This window comes from Sycon ciliatum, chromosome 5 (genome assembly GCF_964019385.1).
Source record: "Sycon ciliatum chromosome 5, ocSycCili1.1, whole genome shotgun sequence".
NCBI lineage: Eukaryota > Metazoa > Porifera > Calcarea > Leucosolenida > Sycettidae > Sycon > Sycon ciliatum.
This window is the reverse complement of record NC_088647.1, coordinates 21467519-21489530: the sequence shown is the minus strand read 5'-3', so window position 1 is coordinate 21489530 and position 22012 is coordinate 21467519. Positions and strand designations below refer to the sequence as shown.

General features: G+C 51.0%; 3 protein-coding genes across 3 annotated transcripts in view; 1 reads left to right on the top strand and 2 right to left on the bottom strand.

The window, feature by feature from the left end:
• The window catches only part of LOC135818027 (uncharacterized), a 42198-nt gene that overhangs the window by 16222 nt on the left and 3964 nt on the right, over positions 1 to 22012 (top strand). Inside the window, exons 8-13 of the mRNA XM_065331353.1 lie at positions 19025 to 19091; positions 19740 to 19793; positions 20176 to 20237; positions 20672 to 20741; positions 21321 to 21409; positions 21850 to 21924. Coding sequence (XP_065187425.1) covers positions 19025 to 19091; positions 19740 to 19793; positions 20176 to 20237; positions 20672 to 20741; positions 21321 to 21409; positions 21850 to 21924 — 417 coding nt within the window. The remainder of the gene's footprint in view (positions 1 to 19024; positions 19092 to 19739; positions 19794 to 20175; positions 20238 to 20671; positions 20742 to 21320; positions 21410 to 21849; positions 21925 to 22012) is intronic.
• LOC135818025 (E3 ubiquitin-protein ligase TRIM45-like) lies at positions 890 to 3470 on the bottom strand. The gene has a single exon (XM_065331349.1). It carries the CDS (start codon positions 3341 to 3343, stop codon positions 1526 to 1528), a length of 1818 nt encoding a protein of 605 aa, XP_065187421.1. The 5' UTR covers positions 3344 to 3470; the 3' UTR covers positions 890 to 1525.
• On the bottom strand, positions 15543 to 17948 carry LOC135818024 (E3 ubiquitin-protein ligase TRIM45-like). The gene has a single exon (XM_065331348.1). It carries the CDS (start codon positions 17852 to 17854, stop codon positions 16040 to 16042), a length of 1815 nt encoding a protein of 604 aa, XP_065187420.1. The 5' UTR covers positions 17855 to 17948; the 3' UTR covers positions 15543 to 16039.

The following is a 22012-nucleotide window of genomic DNA, read 5'->3' as shown; positions in this document are numbered from 1 at the left end:
GCTTGATATACAATGCTGTACAGTGTCGATAGTCCTGGCTATCATGGTTGACCTCATTCTCTTCCTCTCCCGGTTACCTACCTTTTTAATTCCAGGCAGCCCAAGATTATGAAGATTGAGTGAGTGGAACCGAAGTTATGATCCAAGGATCTTGAAGTAGGAACACGAAAATATGCAGATTTTGAAAAATTCCTGTGGCTCTGAGAAAGAGTTAAACTCATTGGTTGTGATTCGGTTGGAAACCCCCTAGAGGTAACCCTGCGTACGCGCCTGAGTGATAGATTGTGAGAGGAGTGGAGTGGAGTTATTGTCATGAAGGAAGGGAAGAGGGAACACATGGCAGAAAAGGTAGTCGTAATATTATAACTACCTGTACATAGCAGAACCACATGGCAGGAAAGAGTTCACAGATCACAAATCAGAAATTTGAAAGCGCAACACCTCTCTTCGGTATTTTTGGACGTACTGTGAGCCGAACCATCCCGTTTCTGCTGCTGTGTGCTGTCGCATGGATACAAGCCTCTTGTCGCAGTATGAGTGCGCCCCAAGGATGCAGAAAATTCCGTCTGACTGAGCCTCATGTGTGTCGTGTAATTTCGTTAGAAGTATACTGCCACATTAGATCTACAAGATAAATACTCATAACCGCAAAAAAGTACCTTTTACGAAATAATGCAACTCCTCCAGAACAAATATGTGCGCTGCGTGTGTAACAGTGTTTTGTCATGTTGAGTTGCCATGGAATGCTACCTATGCATCAGATGCTGAAAACGATCAGAATGACGTGGCAATCAGCGTCCCTTTTCTTATCTGAGCCCTTTGTGAAGGGCTTCTGTCCAGAGTGAGCCCAGACGAACAAAGTTGCACTGTAGCAACATCACACATTAGATAATACAGGACTGACGGCGCTTCGGGGTAGCATACAAATCTGATCGTGCTGAGGAACCGTAAATGCAGCGGCACATGGAAATCAAAAGCCGGTTGTTTGTGCTTGCGTGGCAAAACATGTTATGTAGACTGGCCAGCGAAAGGAAGAAAATCAGAAGGAGGAAACAAGTCAGGCTTGCAAAGCACATACACAATCAGTATGGTAAATCAAGATCCTATGCTCACGTGGGTGGAAGAGGTCTTTCCTTGTCCATCTCCACACCTGTGAAGCGTAAACACGATCGGAAAGAACAAGTCAGGGCTGTATTATTGTGTGTGTGTGTGTGTGTGTGCGTGCGTGCGCACGCGCGCGCGTGTGCAGGCGCGTAGCTCATGCTAAGTCAGCGTAGTCCGGTCGCCACACCAGCGAAGGTGCGTCATAAGTACTACATAGTCTAAATAGGCAAAATGGCACCTATGACGTTGCCAATCGTACATAGTCACCACATCACAGATGTACAGTCTGATACATGGCCACCACACCACAGATGCGCGAGGTACGCACCTGCGTGTTTGTGTATGTGTGTGCGTGCGTGTGTGGAAGGGGTCATCTCCTGTGAATGTTGTGTTAATATTCCATGCAACGATACAACTATATTCACATCATGGTGACTTTAGCTCCGATGTCGCCCACGCAAACACACCAGCGCATCTTACCGGTGGGCAAATTACGCAGCACGTCTATGATACCGGTGCGATGATGGTGACCTGTAAGGATGTGTTGATCATGGTTGATAGTGAGTGTGATCTCATCACCCGACTGCCATGGCTGGCCTAGCTCTGTGCCGGTGAATGTGGCAAACTTGTCACGTCCAGCAAACCATCCGAAGCATTTTTTAGTTTTAGGACGTACACTAGGATCCGGATCATCAGAGAAGTTCCCACAAATGAAGATGTTGCCAATTGGAGTGTAATGATCAATACAGAACCTGACTTGAGATGAGCCTCTGCACTTCAATATAGGAACGCTGTACGCATATCGATAACATCGTTCATCTGTGGTTTTGCAGAGTGTTTGATTGTTGTTGCTAATTTCAAACGAACTGTGGCAGTAGACCTTTTCGAAGCTAGGCCGGGCATTAAACGTTGCCGGACTACTCTTCAAATGGGTGCCGACAGTGGTGGCCGAAACGGTGTGCTCACCCGTATGAATAGGACGGCAGTTAGCTTCAATACGCTGGCCATTGGGCGATGGTTGTGATATGCGGCACGGTACTGTTTCACTGTCCGGATCCGTGACAGCTATGTTGATATTCATCCTGGAAAGTTGATCCGGGCTGATGGTTAGGTTCTCACTAAATTCACTCATATCGATACTGATTGTGGTGTCACAGCCGATGTTAGCCTCCTCAGGACAGATAAGTGTGCTCTCGGCAATGTCAACACACACTCCAGATTTCTCAATGCCATCAAGAACACCGTGCGTCTCTGTTGCTGCGAACGCGATGCTTTGTACCGTGCAAGGTTCTGAATGGCTCTGGGCAATTTGTCTTGCCGTTGTATTGACCGTGTTGAGCCATTTGAACATTCTCATGAAGCTCATATCATCATGGCTTGAGTCTAGAATACTTGTCACCATGTCAGTCTGTGAAATACCTTCCTCCAGCTTCTGCAGTTGGTTCTCCAATGGTGCTAGTTTTTGGGCACGCAACTGATCCAATTTGTCCAGAACCTTGGTCTCCCTGGCCTTCACCGCTTCCATCATACCTTGAAAGAACTCCGTGGCATGTTCAGATGCACATTCTATCTGATCATTGAGAGCAGTGATGGTGGATCTGACCTTTTCCCTTGCAGTTTCAAGACAAACACTCTCACCAGATACACAAGTGGATAGATTCTCTCTCACCGACTGTCTCATCTTCTCTGCAGCTTCACCAAGAGGCACAAGTGCATATTTGTGCAGCTCGTGTGCTTTAGTATCGATACATCGCTTGCACATCAGCTTTTGGCACTCGTGACAGAAGTGTGTGATAGTCTTTGTCGTGTGCAGAGCACATCTGTGTGCTGGTTGAGCAGGTGAAGCAGTAGCACCCTCAGCAGACCTATCCAATGCTAGTAGCACATGCTCATGGGTAGCCCTCGAGCGTTTGTGATTTTGAACATGTGCATCACATAGGAATATGCTGCACTGAGGACAGCGGGACACAGCAACTTCCACGTCCACACACTCATCACAGGATGGAACTGACCCTTCGTTGCTGGTGTCCACTGTCTTCAAACAGCTGTCTGGCAAAGACGATACTGGATGACATCCAGCTTGCTGCAGTGGTGTTGTCGATTTACAACTTGGACAGAGGATTGAACCATTGTCTTCAATGCACTGCTCCAGACATAGCAAGCACAGCGAATGAAGACAAGACACCAGCTTTGTTCGTTTGTTGTCAGCACCACACAACACACAGGTGCCGGGAGGCATGGCTCAGTAGAGATCTACCACTGTCAACAATTATCAGTAACTTACTTCCAAGTACACACACCTCCCTTTTTTTCTCTCTCCGAATATTTACAAGTTGCTAAAGAGATGATTTCCTAGTTTCTCGAAACCCTTTGTGCTGCAGTCGTTGAATAGGCTGACGATTTGCTTTGCAGTAAGCAGTATGGCTAGTTTGTGTTGTTTGACATCAGTCTCCTACACTCAGATGTCTGAGTGTAGGAGAAGTCCGGCACGCAGACACCACCACCACCACCACCACCACCACCACCACCACCACCACCACCACCACCACCACGGACAGGGCAGGTCACAAGAGTAGCTGCTGGTCTGACCTGCCAGCTCTGACAAGCAGGCTTGCACAGGTGACACGCTGTGGTGATCAGATTGTCTCCGCGTACTGTACAGGCAGAACATTTAGTCGGTCAATAATTTCGTCAAACCCCAAAGAAAGGGAGGTCGTCCGGTTGAAAATTTAGTCAATGGATCATAAGCTTGTATTGAAAATCTGGACGAATCGGCATTGGTCCGGCATTTAATTTAGTCCAAAAGGTCCTTGGACGAAAGACAAAGTTAAATTCCTGACGACTTTTTTCTGTTTCTGCTTATACAGTAGCTAGCTACCTGTAGTTCTAGGTGTGCATGTACACAGCTAGCTTGCCATCACTGGCAAATAAGTGTGTCTGTAGTAGATGTACAGGCGCACATATTTATTGTGTACACTTCTGTTGTGTTGGGCATGCAAGCCACGCAGGAGTCCATTGCAGGACAAGACAAGGACCGATGTATTCACGTCGAGCATGCGCGTATCCCTGAAGATGCCCTCCTTTGCACAAACTTGGAAAGTATTTTAAGTTTTTGGAGAGGTTGGTTTAGAGAGGTTTTTATTTTTATTTAGTGTAGCCAAGGACTCGGTGCAGCTGTGTGCGGTGGAAGTTCAAATCATGCGCATATCACAGTTATAAACTTATAATAGAGATGAAAGAGATGCACAGTTCGGAGAAAGACAATGCTGCGACAATCACTATCCACTACACGCTGCATGTTCTGTCGCGCACACACACTGGTGCAGAAGACTGTATCATTGTTCACAAGACTGTTGTTCTTCTTGAAGACTGAGTAGCACCGACTCTTTCTGTTCTAAATACTACTAAAGAAAACTCTCTCAATGCATTACAGCGCAGCCAAACAAAAGGTACCGCAAAAACCTTATGCCGCACGCACAAGAACACAACCAAAAAAGCTACACGGTGCAAAGCTGGCTCAGCGAAACTGACTCGAGCGGAACCTAAATCGGAGCTCGTCGACCAAATACATTATTACATGAGGCATCGAGGTGCAACCAAGCTGAGCGCATACATGGATAGCGATATTACCAAGAGCTAAGGTCAACACAGAGAACAGGCAGTATGACCGCAATGGCCTCGATCACAGCTAGAGGACGAGAAAGCAGACCGCAACTGAACATCTCCCCCTTCACTCACGAATGGTGAGTACGAGGTAACCGCAGTAATGTGCTATGAAAGCGAGCAAACTAGAACCTACAGGTATTGATCAGAACCGTCTCGAACAAACTAAGAGAAATAGATGGAGAAAAACAAAACAAGACAAGTGTCACACTCATGCAGTTTACATAGCTATTGCAAACATTGCTCGAGAGTCACACTGCGATACTTAGCTGAGATAGCGTTACCGGCCGATGTCACCAGGCTGCTCAATTATCCGCCATATCGAGGATTGGAATGAGCCGGTGGATGGATCGGCGGTAGGTCTTGCCACGCATGCGGACGTCAACTACTCTGACGCAGCCATCAGGGCCGGGGAACGTGTTGCACACTCTGCCCATGGGCCACTTGCCGCGCGGCGTGTCAGGCTCCATGCATAGTACGACGTCTCCAACTTCCACATTCTTCTGCGTCCGGCGCCACTTCTTGCGAGCGTTGAGCAATGGCACGAACTCCGTGAGCCACCGTGTCCACACTTCCTTCAGGAGCTGTTGAACTAAGACGTAGCGCTCTCGGGGGTGTACCCGGTCCCTTGCATCTGCGGCAAGCTCAATAGGCAGTGGAGGGCTGCATCGTCCAGCAAGGAAATGCTGTGGTGTGAGGGCTTCCGGATCCTCGGGGTCTGCAGACAGTGGCATCAGCGGGCGGGAGTTGATTAGCTCTTCGGCAATGACAAACGCCGTGTGCAGCTCCTCATCGGTGATGTCAGCTTTGGCAAGAGTCGAGTTTAGGGCTCTCTTTGCGGCCTTGATCATTACTTCGAATGCACCACCAAAGTGTGGCGCGCGAGGAGGGTTGAACCGCCACCTCACTCGGTTGTCCGCCAGGCTTCGGGCAATCTCGCGGCGGTCAAGCTGCTCAACTGCCTCTCGCAACTCACGGGCTGCTGCTGAGAAATTCGTACCGTTGTCTGTCACTATCTGCTGGGGCGTGCCGCGCCGCTTGGTGAACCGGGTCAGAGCCAAGAGGAAACCATCGGTATCCAGAGAGTATACCAACTCCAGGTGGCAGGCTCTCGTTTCCAGGCAGGTAAACAGGCATAGGTAGCGCTTTGCCTGGGCCCTGCCCCGCCCTTGCTTGGTCTGAAATGGGCCCGCAAAGTCGATGCCACATGAAGTGAATACCTGCAGGGACCCAGCCGTACGGATGTCGGGTAGCTGACCCATAATCTGGGATGCTGGTGGCCTCCACTGTCGCCGGCATCGAACACAAGCTTGGCGCACAGCTTTCGTTACTGACAGACCGTTGACTATCCAGAACCTCTCGCGCAACTTGGCCAGGAGGTGCTGAGGACCAGCGGCATGCTTGCAGATTCGGTCCTGCTGCTCAACAATCAACCTAGTGACAGTGTGCTTAGCGGGCAGAATGACTGGCTGACGCAACCGATAGGGCAGATGGCTGGATGCTTTCAGTCGGCCTCCCACCACCAAGAGCTGCTTCCGCGACGAGTCGAGCTCTGGTCCTAGTGCAGCAAGTGGGTCTTGCTTTTGCACTGGCTTGCCGGCTGCTAACTGATGCCTTGTGGAACCATGTACATCAATCTGTGCTTGTAGTACCCAGTGGTCCTCAGCTGCCTGTAGCTCTGATGCTGCTAACTCTGGCACTGCAAGCACTGATGTGGCTGTTGTCACCTGCAACAGTGCAATGACCTCGTTGATCTCTCCGTTCTCTCCGTGGGGATGGCCTTCCCCCTTCGTGGCAACGCGGCGTCTGCAGTTGCAGATAAAGCGTTGGCACCACGCTGTTATGCGAGCCAACTGCTGCCATCTTGAATACTGCTCCGGTTGGAGTCGTTCCACCACGGCGGGACTTGTGAAACCCTTCTCAGCCATGAACGTTGATTCTCGTTGAACCTCTCCAGGGAGGTCCACTGTTTGGACAGGCTGCGGTTGTTGTGGCCAAGTGTCTGCGCTCTTGGCTAGGAACTTGGGACCATGCCACCATTCTTGATCACTAGCCAATGCCTCCGCTGCTAGCCCACGCGTACCCTTGTCGGCCGGATTCTGTTTTCCGGGAACATGTCGCCACTGGGACGGCTTGGTGGCACGTTGCAGCTCGGACACGCGGTTGCCAATGTCCACCTTGAATCGACGGCTGTGCGACCGGATCCATCCCAGAACATTCATCGAGTCGGTCCAGAAGGTGTGTTCGGAAATTGGCACATCCAAAGCATCACCGACTTCGCTGCTGATCCTCAGTCCGAGCACTGCTCCACGAAGCTCCAGCTGTGGAATGGTCTGACGACGGGTCGGCGCTGTCTTGGCCTTGGCCATGGCGAGTGTCACTCGCACCGCACCCAAGCTATCTTCAGCTCGAACGTAGGTGGCTGCTGCAATAGCGCGGTCGGACGCGTCCGTGAAGGTATGGATGGATACGGAGGATGCTGCTGATGCCTTGAAGCTGCGCGGCGCTGCTATCGCTGCTAGGGCTGGCAGTTCGCCAAACCACGCCTTCCACTTAGTGGCTACTGTAGACGGGAGCTCATCATCCCAAGACAGGCCGAGAAGCCACGTATCCTGCAGTAGGACGCGCGCTCGGATGATGAATGGCGAAATCTGGCCACGTGGGTCGAAAGCTGTCGCGACACCACTGAGCACGGATCGTCTAGTGAGTTTTGAAAGCTGAGGTTGCTGGAAGCGGAAGGTGAAGGTGTCCTGCTTTGCTGACCAGGTTACTCCCAGTGTCTTCGTTGTTGGCAGGGTGCAGTGCACATGGTCGCCGACGTTGACCACTGTGGACGCTGCGCGATCTGCTACCGGAACGCTTTCCACGACCTCTGCGCTATTAGACAACCACTTGCGTAAGTGGAATCCACCGTGAGCTAGGATCTCCTGACAGTGCAAGCGGCTTTTCACAGCGTCCGCGACTGTGGGCCTCGACGCAAGCAGATCATCAATGTAACGGCTGCGCTCCAGAGCTTCTATAGTGTGTGCTGGATACTCAGGGCCGAACCGACGCAACACTTCTTGGACCGCCCTGCCTGCCAGGTACGGAGAGGCCTTGATACCAAACACCACGCGCTGAAACTCATAGACGTGTGCCGGGCCGTCGTCGAACCGCCAGAGGAAACGGTGGTACTTGCGGTCAGATTTCCTGAGCATCACTTGCAAGAACATCTCCGAAATATCAGCTACGAGTGCCACCGGTTCAGAGCAGAAACAAATCAGGACCTTGACGAGGTCTGTCTGAAGTGCCGGGCCACTGTGCATCTCATCATTGATAGAGCGGCCGTCCCATTTGGCTGCGGCGTCGAAAACTATCCGCACCTTGGTCGTCTCTTTGTCATCTCGAACCACTGGGAAGTGGGGGAGAAACCATTGATTGTCGCCGTCACCGTCTACCTCTTCACTGGGTACTTCGCGGATGTATCCCTTGGCGAGATGACTCTGCATAACGTCATGGTACCGTTGCCGTACACTCGGACGGCGGCTTAGCGAGTGCTCCAGGCTGCGCAGTCGCTGTGCGGCTTGCGGACGATTTGAGGAAACGCGAGGCTCCATCTCAATCCACGGAACGCCCAGCTCCACTCTGCCACTGGCAAACTGCGCCGTGGCAGTTGTACGCTCTTCGACTTGCCTATCGTCTGCTGATGGCATGCTGTCGTAACTGGGTGGCCTCGTGCCAGCTGACTCCATCTCAAGGTGATTTCTGACGAGTACCTCGAGGCTCATCTCTTCTGAGGTCGGCGTGACAACTGCTGAAAAACTGGCCGGGCTCGACTCAGCTCTCCCTGGGCTCAGACATACCCAGCCTAGTGGAGTGTGCCGGGCAATTACATGGCTGGGGTGCTGTGTGGTAATCTCTTCCAGCACAGTATGAAGCTGGATTGCATTGAGGCCGATCAGCACGTCAATCTGCCCACTGCACAGAGCTGGAAATGGTATGTCCTTGAGGTCCTCCCAGGCATGCTTGGTTGTACTCCAGTCAACAGGTTTGACACTAACAGTTAGGGCACACCGATGGCATGGCCCAAGCACGGAACTCAGATGCCGCTGAGCCGTCAACTGCCTCAACGGAGATAGTCACATGTTCAAACACTCCGCTCACTACCTCACCACTCAAGACCGATGCGGTTAGTGGCTCACGTGGGCCGTCTGCTCCGACTGCTGAGGCAATGTGCTGCCGAACGTAGCTGGTTGAAGATGCCGGGTCTAAGAGTGCCGTCCCTCTTACACATCTGTCACGGTACTTGACAAGAACCGGCGCAGTCATAAATGACAATGGTGCAGAGGTTGTTTCTTGCTGTTCTCCCGACTTCCTGTCAGCCGCTAGAGTTGTGTCAATGGTCATGGTCGTGTGTGCTGTTTCTCGTCGACCACCGTTGGCGTCCGCTGGGGACCACCTTGCCTGATCAGCTCTGCTAAACTCCCTCTTCGATCGGTCTGAGTGTAGCAGTTGATGGTGACGTCGCTTGCATATGCTGCAGTTGGTCCTGCACTCGTTGGACCAGTGACCACGGGAGAGACAACAGCTGCACACACCTTTGTGCCCGCGCACAAAATCCCACCGCTTATCGACTGTAAGCCTCTGGAAATCAGGGCACTTCGCGAGATGGTGAGGGTCTCCACAGAGGCCGCAAGGCTCTATTGCTGCCGCCAGAGTGTGCTGCATTGATGGCATGTGTCGTCTGGGGGGAACCGGCGGCCGAACTGATTGGCCTGTTAGCTTGCTGGAGCTGGTTGGTTCCTGAGGCGCGAGACGCTCATCCACACGCGTCATTTTGTGCACGCGTTTCATGACGAACTCAGAGAACGTCTCAGCGTCGCACCGTGTATCGTCGTACTTGTCAAAATATGCCGCCAGCACTGCCCTTGGCACCTTCTGCGTAATCGACAAATACAACTCACGGCCTGGAGTGATGTTGGCCACTTTCATGTTGAGCAACGTGTTTCGCAGTTTCACGGCAAACTGCTTCATTGTTGCCAGGTCTCTCTCGTTGGTAATGCGAGGCCATGCCATGAGCTCTCGCTCCTGTTGCTCTAGGTTGCGGTCCTTCCCACCAAACCATCGATCCAGCTCCTCCATGATGGCAGTGTAGGCGCCTGGACCATCCAGCACGTCTGCAATTAGGTCTGCTGCAGAACCGCCGGCTAATGCCTCCCGAAGGTGAGCCAGCTTGTAGTCCTCAGACATGAGCGGGTTCTCATGGACCAAGTGGAGGAATCGCTGTTTCCACTTAAGGTACGACGGTCTCTGACCGTCAAACTTCGGCAAGTCGAGCGGCTTCAGGGACCTGCCCAGGCAAAGCTGGTAGAACGCATCCGGCCAGTTCGTGCCGCCACCAGGTAACACATTCGCTTGCTGTGGTGCAGGTGCCAACGGCACAAACTCTGCTGCAGCATGGCTCAATACACTCTTGTCAGCTGTTTGCTTGGCACTCTTCCTGACCCTTGGTGCTGGCACTGGTCTGTCATTCCTGGGCTGGGCCTGTGCAGAGGTGGCTGTGGGAGTAGGCTGGTTGCTGGCAGCAGGTGAGTTGTAACGCAATAGGCTAGCTCTGTGCCTATGGGCTGGTCTTTGGTTCATACTACTATGTGCTAGAGGACGAGAAAGCAGACCGCAACTGAACACTGCATGTACTTAAATGATTGATTCTGAGTGGAGTGAAGGGATTGTCATGAAGGAAGAGAAGAGGGACCACATGGCAGAAAAGGTAGTCGTAATATTATAACTACCTGTACATAGCAGGAACACATGGCAGGAAAGAGTTCACAGATCACAAATCAGAAATTTGAAAGCGCAACACCTCTCTTCGGTATTTTTGGATGTACTGTGAGCAGGACCATCCCGTTTCTGCGCCATGCTGTCACATGGATACAAGCCTCTTGTGGCAGTGTGAGTGCAGCCCAAGGATGCAGAAAATTCCGTCTGACTGAGCCTCATGTGTGTCGTGTAATTTCTTTAAAAAAAGTAGAACGATATGTATGTAGCAGTATTGCAACCAAGAGGACAAACTGTGCTGTATGTCACAGTGTTCTGTATATGTTGAATTGCAATGGTTAGGGGTCTTTTCAAAAGATTTTTGTCGTCCCTGAAATGCACATCAATCATTTGGGGGGAGGAGTGCGAGACAAAATCTCAAGTAGACTGACACTGTACATGTACACGCATACGATTTGTGTCGTCTAGCATAGCAAGCTGTGTTCATTTCAGTGGGAGGAGAGGGGGTCTGAATACGTAATGAACGATGTTCGTTTCACGAATGACAAACAATTTTACAGTACTGTTAGGCAGATTGTTGGTAGTAGTGTCAGTTTGGTTGCCATGTACATGTAGCAGTGGGATGTAACTCATGCGGCTCTGCGTGTTACCTGTCTCGTATTGTCCTCCGTAACCTTGTTCTGTTCCCGATTGTCTCTGATATCTCGACGTCGGCTGACTGAACTATAGTACAGCCCAGATAGTCCGAACCTCAACTATCTGGACGCTTTTAAAAAAGTGTTCCTGAATGACCGTGGCTCGTGCGTGGCGATGTACATGTACAAACTTTTCTTCTTTTTCTCGTTGGATGCCCGAATTGTGCACTATTGTCGCGTACATGTGCATGTAGGGCATGCAGTGTACAACTTACTCCTACATTTATGGTGTACAGTGTACAAATGACTCCTACATGTATGGTGTACACACATACATAGGCTATACATGTATCTATGCCGATCTGTTGTCCATGAAGTGGTGACGTGTCCTTTCTGTGCACGCATGGTCATGTATACTGGTTTGTATGCATTCATGTCAGGCGATAGAGCGGCCCTCATTTGCATGCTTTGACGGGTCCGGGTCTCTGGTTTCACATGTGCCTTTTATGCCGCCCTGCTCGGCCTGCTGTGCCTTTTATGCCGCCCTGCTCGGCCTGCTGTGCTTTATGTTGCCGTGCTGTTATAAGACGCAGGTGCCTTTCCCTTTCGGCTAGTCTTCAGTAGTCTTCTTCTTTAGTAGTTAGTTAGTTGGAAACACAATAACAAGGAAGTTTGCAATGCGAGTCGAGCCTGAAGTGAGCCTGAAGAATACAGTCTAGAAATAGTAGAATCCAGTAAAGCGAGCCAGACAGAGAGCTGACCATAAACTGGTCCTTCGAGCCGGATGCAGCGATGGCGCGGCTACAGAGTCCATCCTCTCCGTCCACACGTTCACGGATGCGTCTGACCGTGCCATCGCTGCCGCGACCTACATCCGCGCAGAGGGTGCAGCCGGCAACGTGCGGGTGACGCTCGCCATGGCCAAGGCCAAGACAGCCCCGGCTCGTCGGCAGACCATCCCCCAGCTGGAGCTTCGCGGCGCCGTCTTGGGTCTGCGGACCAGCAGCGAAGTTGGCAACGCTCTGGACATCCCGGTCGCCGAGCACACGTTCTGGACGGACTCCATGAACGTGTTGGGGTGGATCCGCTCGCACAGCCGCAGGTTCAAGGTCGACATCGGCAACCGCGTCTCAGAGCTACAGAACGCCACGAAGCCCTCCCAGTGGAGGCACGTACCCGGCAAGCAGAACCCCGCCGACAAGGGTACCCGTGGGCTACCAGCGAAGGAGTTGGCGGAGGACCGGGTGTGGTGGCACGGACCCGCGTTCCTGTCGCAGCAACCAGACGTATGGCCGCCTGAGAAGTCAGCGTCCACAGAAGGTCTGCCAGGCGTCATCCAGCGGGAGACCACGTTCACGCTTGCCGTCACGCCAACCACTCGCCTCCAGGCGTCCAGATACCGCACCTGGGAGCAGCTGCTCAGGGTGACTGCGTGGTGCTACCGGTTTGTCAGCCGATGCCGCCGCAAGCCGCGCGTCGGCATGAAGGGGGAGGATACCAGCAGCGATCAAGACGTCACCGTTGCAGTGTCGACTTCGCGAGCAGCCAACTCGAACTACCCTACTGTCAACGTGCCAGAGCTGACGGCGGGTGAGGTAGGCCGCGCTGAGAGGCACTGGATACGACAGGCGCAGAAGGACGCGTACGGCCCAACCCTGGAGCGTCTGGCCGCCGGAAAGCCAATGCAGGCTAGCGACCCGCTGGCGGCGCTAACCCCGACGCTAGATCAACATGCTGAACCGCTGATGGTGGTCGGAGGCCGTTTGAAGGCTGCGAAACACTTGCCATATCGTGTACGCTTACCGATCATCCTGCCTCAGAAGCACGTTGTCACGCGGCTGCTGATCGAGAAGGAGGACCGGAGGTGCCGCCACAGCGTGGGACCTCAGCATCTGCTGTCCAACCTGAGGGAGAGGTTCTGGATAGTAAACGGTGCATCAGCAGTCAAGACGGCACGCCAGTCGTGCGTTCCGTGTCGGAAGAACTGGGGTGTACCGGCGGCACAGATCATGGGCGCTCTGCCGGACTTTCGGACTGCCGGGTCTCTCCAACCATTCTCGCACTGCGGCATCGACTTTGCCGGGCCGTTCCAGGCTAAGCAAGGACGAGGCAGAACCCGAGCGAAGCGCTACCTCTGTCTCATGACGTGCCTGGAAACCCGTGCCTGCCATCTGGAGCTCACCTACTCCATGGATACCGGGGGGTTCCTCATGGCGTTCAACCGGTTTGTTAAGCGGCGCGGCACGCCAAGCATCATCGTCACCGATAACGGCTCAAATTTCGTCGCGGCTGAACGGGAGCTACGAGAAGCCGTGGAGCAGCTCAATCGCGCAGAGATCGCGCGCAGTCTCGCTGATCGACACATCCGGTGGAGGTTCAACCCACCCAGAGCACCGCATTTTGGAGGTGTCTTCGAAGCTATGATTAAGGCAGCGAAGCGCGCTCTGAGATCCGCACTGGCCACCGCTGAGCTCACTGATGAGGAGCTACACACCGCCATCGTCGCCGCAGAGGACCTCATCAACTCCCGTCCGCTGACAACAGTCAGTGCCGACGCCGCCGACCTCGAGCCGCTGACTCCGCAGCATTTCCTCGCAGGACGCTGCGACCCACCTCTGCCGTTGGAAGAGAAACTGAACGCCACAGAGCAAGTACACCCCAGAGATCGCTTCGCCGTCGTGCAGCGCACAGTGAAGGAGGTCTGGAGGAGATGGCTCCTGGAGTTCGTCCCACTGCTGAACCAGCGCAGGAAGTGGCGCAAGACGCAGAAGAACATCGCTGTCGATGAGGTGGTGCTGTGTATCGAGCCCGACACACCCCGGGGCAGTTGGCCACTGGGCAGGGTGAGGCGTGTCTTCCCCGGACCAGACAGTTGCGTCAGGGTGGTGGATGTTGAGATCCGGGGCAAGATCTACCGGCGAGCCATCCAACGCCTCATTCCGCTCCCGGTGGAGTGAGGCGACGCCCGGTCGAGACAGACAGTTAGCTGCGCTGTTCTGTTAGAGTGCTGGTGCTCTGACACTGGTGTGCTGTCTCTAGTCTTTTCTGATGTGTCTGATGTTTTCTCTTGTGGTTGTCCGTCTGCACTTTCCACATGCTGCCTTCCGGTGCGCTCATTCTTGCTGCTGCACTGCCTTGCTCATGTACTCACTCATATGCCATTTCGTGAGTGAAGGGGGAGATGTGCACGCATGGTCATGTATACTGGTTTGTATGCATTCATGTCAGGCGATAGAGCGGCCCTCATTTGCATGCTTTGACGGGTCCGGGTCTCTGGTTTCACATGTGCCTTTTATGCCGCCCTGCTCGGCCTGCTGTGCCTTTTATGCCGCCCTGCTCGGCCTGCTGTGCTTTATGTTGCCGTGCTGTTATAAGACGCAGGTGCCTTTCCCTTTCGGCTAGTCTTCAGTAGTCTTCTTCTTTAGTAGTGGTGAAACGAATATTCGAATATTCGAACATTCGTTCGGTTTGTCACATTCGAATATTCTTTAAGTCACATTCGAGTATTCGTTACGTCACTTCGAATGCAGTGCATGTATATAATAAGCACGCCGAACACAATACTGTGCCGTGCGTACAGCCTGCCTGTGACTTTGTACTCCATGTTTTCTCATTCATGTGCATACTGGACTGCCAATGTTGAAACAACATGTATGAACTTCGAAGTAGCCTTATGTGGCAGTGCATTTAATGTGGCACTACCATTTGTCATACCTAATAATAATGACAATATCCATCAAATGGCTGAGAGGAGGGCATGTGATGGCATCTCTGTTACCAAAAGAAATTAAAGAATATTCGTACGTTCGTTCGATAAGCCAAAGAATATTCGGTTACTAGGTTTTGACATTCGTTTCACCACTATTCTTTAGTAGTTAGTTAGTTGGAAACACAATAACAAGGAAGTTTGCAATGCGAGTCGAGCCTGAAGTGAGCCTGAAGAATACAGTCTAGAAATAGTAGAATCCAGTAAAGCGAGCCAGACAGAGAGCTGACCACTTTCTCCATAACATGCAGGGGCGTCGGCAGGTAGTCTAGGGTGGTACGATCAGCAATCTGCGGCAAAATTTACGTTTTGGGAGGTGCTGGCTCTGCTGATCAGTTTCAAATTTCAAAGCCCAAACACTGAAGTGCATTTTTATTGATTGACGGGGTACCTGGGACAAAGAGTGGTACGGTCAATACCGTAGTGACGGTAGCGTGTCCAACGCCCTGACATGTGTACTAGTATACAGTGGGTATCAGATGCTGAAAACGATCAGAATGACATGGCGATCAGCGTCGCTTTTCTTACTTCGAAGTATCTGAACCCTTTGTGAAGGGCTTCTGTCCAGAGTGAGCCCAGACGAACAAAGTTGCACTGTAGCAACATCACACATTAGATAACAGTTAATACAGCACTGACGGCGCTTCGGAGTAGCATACAAATCTGATCGTGCTGAGGAACCGTAAATGCAGCGGCACATGGAAATCGAAAGCTGGTTGTTTGTGCTTGCGTGGCAAAACATGTTATGGAGACTGGCCAGCAAAAGGAAGAATATCAGAAGGAGCAAACAAGTCAGGCTTGCAAAGCACATACACAATCAGTATGGTAAATCAAGATCCTATGCTCACATGGGTGGAAGAGGTCTTTCCTTGTCCATCTCCACACCTGTGAAGCGTAAACACGATCGGAAAGAAAAGGTCAAGGCTGTATTATTCTGTGTGTGTGTGTGTCTGTGTGTGTGCGTGCGTGCGTGCGTGTGTATGTGAGGGGTCATCTCTCGTGAATGTTGTGTTAATTAAAGCTGTGTGGACCCTGGCTAGCGCCAGACGTTACTGAAGTAACGTCTTTTGCATGGCTACGGGAATTAATAGTCCAATCAACGATACAAGTCTGGTCACCGCATTGTGACCTTATCTCCGATGCTGCACAGATCAACACGCCAGCGCATCTTACCGGTGGGCAGATTGCGCAGCACTTCTGTGATACCGGTGCGACGATGGTGACCTGTAAGCGTGTGTTCATCATGGTTGATAGTGAGTGTGATATTATCACCCGACCGCCATGGCTGGCCTAGCTCTGTACCGGTGAATGTACCAAACTTGCTGGGTCCAGCATACCATCCGAAGGATTTTTCAGTGATTGGACGTACACTAGGATCCGGATCATCACAGAAGTTCCCACTAATGAAGATGTTGCCTGGTTTAGTGTAATGATCAATGCAGAACCTGACTTGAGATGAGCTTCTGTACTTTGTTATAGGCACGGTATACGCATATCGATAAGATCCCTCGTCTTTGGTTTTGCAGACTGTTTGATTTTTGTTGCTAATTTCAAGTGAACTGTGGCAGTAGACCTTTTCGAAACCAGGCCGGGCATTAAACGTTGCTGAACTACTCCTCATGTGGGTGCCAGCAATAGTGGCCGAAACGGTGTGCTCACCCTCATGAATAGGACGGCAGTTAGCTTCGATGCGCTGGCCGTTGGGTGATCGTTGTGATATGCGGCACGGTACTGTTTCACCGTCCGGATCCGTGACAGCAATGCTGATATCCATCCTGGAAAGTTGATCCGGGCTGAGGGTTAGGTTCTCACCAAGTGTACTCATATCGATACTGATGTTGGTGTCACAGCCGGTATTAGCCTCCTCAGGACAGATAAGTGTGCTCTCGGCAATGTCAACACACACTCCGGATTTCTCAATGGCATCAAGAACGTCCTGCGTCTCTGTTGCTGCGAACGCGATGCTTTGTACTGTGCAAGGTTCTGAATGCCTCTGGGCAATTTGTCTTGCCGTTGTGATGGCCGTGTTGAGCCACTTGGACATTCTCATGAAGCTCATATCATCCTGGCTTGAGTCTAGAATACTTGTCACCATGTCAGTCTGTGAAATACCTTCCTCCAGCTTCTGCAGTTGGTTCTCCAACGGTGCTAGTTTTTGGGCACGCAACTGATCCAATTTGTCCAGAACCTCGGTCTCCCTTGCCTTCACCGCTTCCATCATACCTTGAAAGAACTCTGTGGCACGTTCCGATGCACATTCTATCTGATCATTGAGAGCAGTGATGGTGGATCTGACCTTTTCATTTGCAGTTTCAAGACCAACACTCTCACCAGATACACAAGTGGATAGATTCTCTCTCACCGACTGTCTCATCTTCTCTGCAGCTTCACAAAGAGGCACAAGTGCATCTTTGTGCAGCTCGTGTGTTTTAGTGTCGATACATCGCTGGCACATCAGCTTTTGGCACTCGTGACAGAAGTGTGTGATAGTCTTTGTCGTGTGCAGAGCACATCTGTGTGCTGGTTGAGGAGCAGAAGCACTAGAACACTCAGCAGACCTATCCAATGCTATTAGCACATGGTCGTGGGTGGCCCTCGAGCGCTTGTGATTTTGAACATGTGCATCACATAGGGACATGCTGCACTGAGGACAGCGGGACACAGCAACTTCCACGTCCACACATTCATCACATGATGGAACTGACCCTTCGTTGCTGGTGTCTACTGTCTTCAAACAGCTATCTGGCAAGGATACTGCTGGAGCACATCCCGGCTGCAGTGGTGTTATCGCTTTACAAGTTGGGCAGATGATTGAACCATTGTCTTCAATGCACTGCTCCAGGCATGACGAACACAGCGAATGAAGACAAGACACCAGCTTTGTTCGTTTGTTGTCAGCTCCACACAACACACAGGTGCCGGGAGGCATGGCTCAGCAGAGATATCTACCACTATGAAGACTTATCAGTTCTTCAAAGTACACACACCTCTCTGTTTTTTTCTGTCTCCGAATATTTACAAGTTGCTAAAGAGATCCTTGTACCTCGAAACCTTTTGTGCTGCAGTCGTTGAATAGGCGGGCGATTTGCATTGCAGTAAGCAGCATGGCTAGTTTGTGCTGTTTGACATCTGATTTTGAGTTGAACTGGACACATGGCCACCATGGCATGAGCTCACAGCAAGGGCAAGCTGTTCTGGACTGGTCTGTCGTTGAGTGGGCCAGCAGGCTTGCATGCGCATGACAAGCTGTCACAGCCCAGATTGTCAGGCGTATGCGCCCCTGTCCCCAGTAACCTGTCTACACTCTGGTATGTGTTGATGAAGCACTCGATGTACCTGGCAATGCACAAGAATCGTAATCTACATGTAAGCAGATACATCAGATTCGTATCATCATGATTCATGGTCTAGGAGCTGTAGCATCATTGATGATCCACAGGAAGAAGGCAGCAATACATATAACATTGTGATGTTGTGATCTGTTGGTACAGGGATTGACGGGAGTTGGAGCCATCATGGCTGACCTCATGTGACCTAATGGTGTGGAGTTGGAGCTTGCATGGCTGATATTGTAGACATGCCTTGTTTTAAAGTCTGTCTCGTATACTGAGAAGCCTGTTTTGAATACAAGCCTGATTTTCAAGAACCACTGGCGGCAAATAAGCCTGGTTTTAGTGTTGACATGCATACAAATACAGTGAAACCTGTCTAAGACGACTGCTGAAGGGACCTTCGAAATGTGGTCTCTGTTACCAGGTGGTCACCTTATCCAGGGCCATTTGACTGGAAATAGCATCCCGTGGTCCTGGTTACAGTGGTCTTCTGGGGCAGGTGGTCGCCTTATCCGAGTGGTCACCTTGACAGGTTTTACTGTACCCGGTTCGAATACTAGTAGAAGCCTATGTTAGCACTGACATCAGCTTCTATACTGGAGAAAGCTCGGCTTTAATACGCGACGTTACAGGGATCATGTGATATGCATGCACATATATAATGCAGGTGAGTGAGAGACAGTAAGGGGAGAGACAATGCTGCGACAAACACTATACACTACATGCTTTGTGGAACATCCTTGTGTTGCGTTGTTATGTGTGTTTAGTTTGACAACACCGCCAATCGGCAGGCGCATTTTGAAACCACCGGACCGGAGATCTGGGAACAGACAGGTGAGCATGCTGATGTCTAGCTGCCGTGCCATGATGAAGAAAACATGTTCTGACAGTATACGGTCGTGCTTGCATTGCCTTTGCGCTACTGCAATTCAACAACATTTGTGTTGAGCCCAGTAAGTGCATGCTTGTGCATGTGGGGGTTTCATTATGAGTGTACACTGTCTAATTATTGTAAGCCCCCAAATTTTAGCCACGATTTTGTACTGTATAGTGATTGTCGCAGCGTTGTCTCTCTCCGTACCCCCCTCTCTCTCTCTCCCTTTGTCATCTGTATCATACATGCACATGCTCAATGTGTTGCGAAATAAACATTCCTTGTCTTGTCCTACAATGGGCTTCAGGGTGGCTTGCAGGCCGAACATAACAGTTAATATTCAACGAAAGCGTGTGTTGATCTATCGCCGAAGTCGCTGCCTCCATTTTCCATTTAGCGTTCTCGTATTGTTGACGTGGTAGCGACTATTTGTTCTCACGATGAAAGAATTTTGTTGTAAGTGCAGTCACACTCATGACCTTGGAAGTGATTCGCAAGACCTGACTGTAGCGAAGTTTACCCATCTGCTGAATTCGCTAAGACGTCTGTGTCGCTAGATTTTGCTGGTTTACAGTATTGCTTGTGGCATGTGTATGTCCCGTGTCTAGAGGGCAAAGTCGACGCAGTTGTGTTCGCTACCGGCACTGGAGGCACTTTAGCCGGTAAGTGCGTAGTGAAGTCAAACTTAGGACGTAGACTCGCAGGCCCACTCACGTTCAAACACGTCTGTTCCTGGGTTTGTTCTATTCTATTCGTTTCACACAACCTGATGGCATAAAGAAGCCAATGACCAACATAATAGTAAGAAGAACAGCTCGCGTGTTACTCAGAATTGAGCTCTGCGCATCTGTGAGTGAAAAGCTTCCATGCATGTCTGTTTTAGGCTAAGACAAAGGCTTCAGGAACAGTGATGTTGGTTTTCTTCAGATCTTGTTTTATAATGACCAAAATAATCTGGAAAATATAGATGTCCCAGCTCCCAATCTGATGTGATCCAAGGTTTTACTCTATGTTGTTAAATGTTGTTTTGTTCTTTTCTCTCAGGCGTGGGTAGGTTCTTGAAGACTAAGAATGAGAAGATTCAAGTGATCTTGGCCGACCCCCAGGTTAGTAAAGTCCGAAGAAGAGACACAGAGAAAGAGAGACAGAGACAAAGACAGAGACAGACAGACAGACAGACAGACAGACAGACAGACAGACAGACAGACAGACAGACAGACAGACAGACAGACAGACAGAGAGAGAGAGAGAGAGAGAGAGAGAGAGAGAGAGAGAGAGAGAGAGAGAGAGAGAGAGAGAGAGAGAGAGAGAGAGAGAGAGAGAGAGAGAGAGCCTGCTAGGTGGCAGAAGAGGAGAAAAGGCAATGTCTGCAACAGTACCTCGGATTCTAAGTACCCTCTCTAGCTGCCCATGTCATGGGATACTTTGTGTCTATGTAGTTCTGTCGATGTGGCAGGGTAGTTCATCCCCTACTACCCTAGTACTGTCCTGACCATTGGCACAAGTGCATCGACAGTGTTTGCCATTGTTTCTCTCGTAGGGGTCTGTGCTGTACAACTGGTTCAATCATGGCAAGCTGGAACGTTCCGAAGGATCATCGTACACAGAAGGTATGCAGCGACGCAGAGACTGGTAGTTGTGCTACGTTGCGTCCACGAACAATGGACAGGTGGTGGACTATATTGCAATGAATGCTGCCCAAGAGTCTTCATCAGTGCCACCCGAAGCTAAATGCTTGTAGAACTAAACTGAACTACCAGCCATGGCAGCAATGACCGCATTTAATTATGCTGGACTACAATGTGTGTATTCATACGCCAATGCATCGTCCACTGCACATGTGGGGAGGGGGGGGGGGGAGGGGGGGGGGGAGGAGTGAACAGGCAGTCAAGTGAGTCCCTGGTTGATCAGTAGTGTTAAGAGATTTTGAGCTTGTGACCAACCTTCATGGCTTACACACCACTGCCGCCACCACCACCACCGCCACCGCCACCACCACCACCACCACCACCACCACCGCCACCACTTTGAGGATAATTCCCTGGAGATACTGAGGCCCTCCAGCTCCAGCGATCGTAAAAAAAATAATTAATAACCAAATCTGTCTGTCGCAGCTTTCTCTTCGTTGTGATTGGATTGATATACTTTGTTCGGTTGTGTCTATTCTCAATGTCTCACCACTGTCCCAGGAATTGGTCAAGGCCGTTTGACGGATAATCTCAAGGACAGTCCTGTCGATCATGCTATTCTTGTTAAGGATGCCGATGCCGTCAAGGCAGTAAGTCTTTCAGTTGTGTCGTCTTCGCCTTCGTCTGCCCTGTTACGTGTGTGTGTGTTTGTGTATTCCTTTTGAGTCTCTCTCCCCTCTCCCGGGAAGACCCACGTGACCAGTATTGGCAGTGAGCAACAAGCAAGTACAAGTGTGTGTGTGTGTATGTGTGTGTGTGTGTGTGTGTGTGTGTGTGTGTGTGTGTGTGTGTGTGTGTGTGTGTGTGTGTGTATGTGTGTGTGTGTATGCGTGCACACGTGCATGATGTACGTTCTTGTCTGTGCATGCACAAGCAGAAACATCAGCCCTGCCACACTGGGTCAAGATCCTGTGACAAGTGCAAGGATTCAGTCGCATGCAAATGCTAAAAGCTGTCGCACCTAGGACGACCAGTCTTTAGAGGCGGGTGTTGTATTCTTTGCGGCTGTTTTTTTCCATTTGTGCTGCAGACGTTTCAACTCCTACACCAGGAGGGTATATTTGTTGGCTTGTCGTCCGGCCTGAATGTCAGGGGAGCAGTGCAGGTCAGTGTCTCTGTGCTGACCGTGTGTCTTTGAGTCTCGGATGGCACACCATCCCAGCAAACCCTCTGAAGATGGAAACAGCATGTGC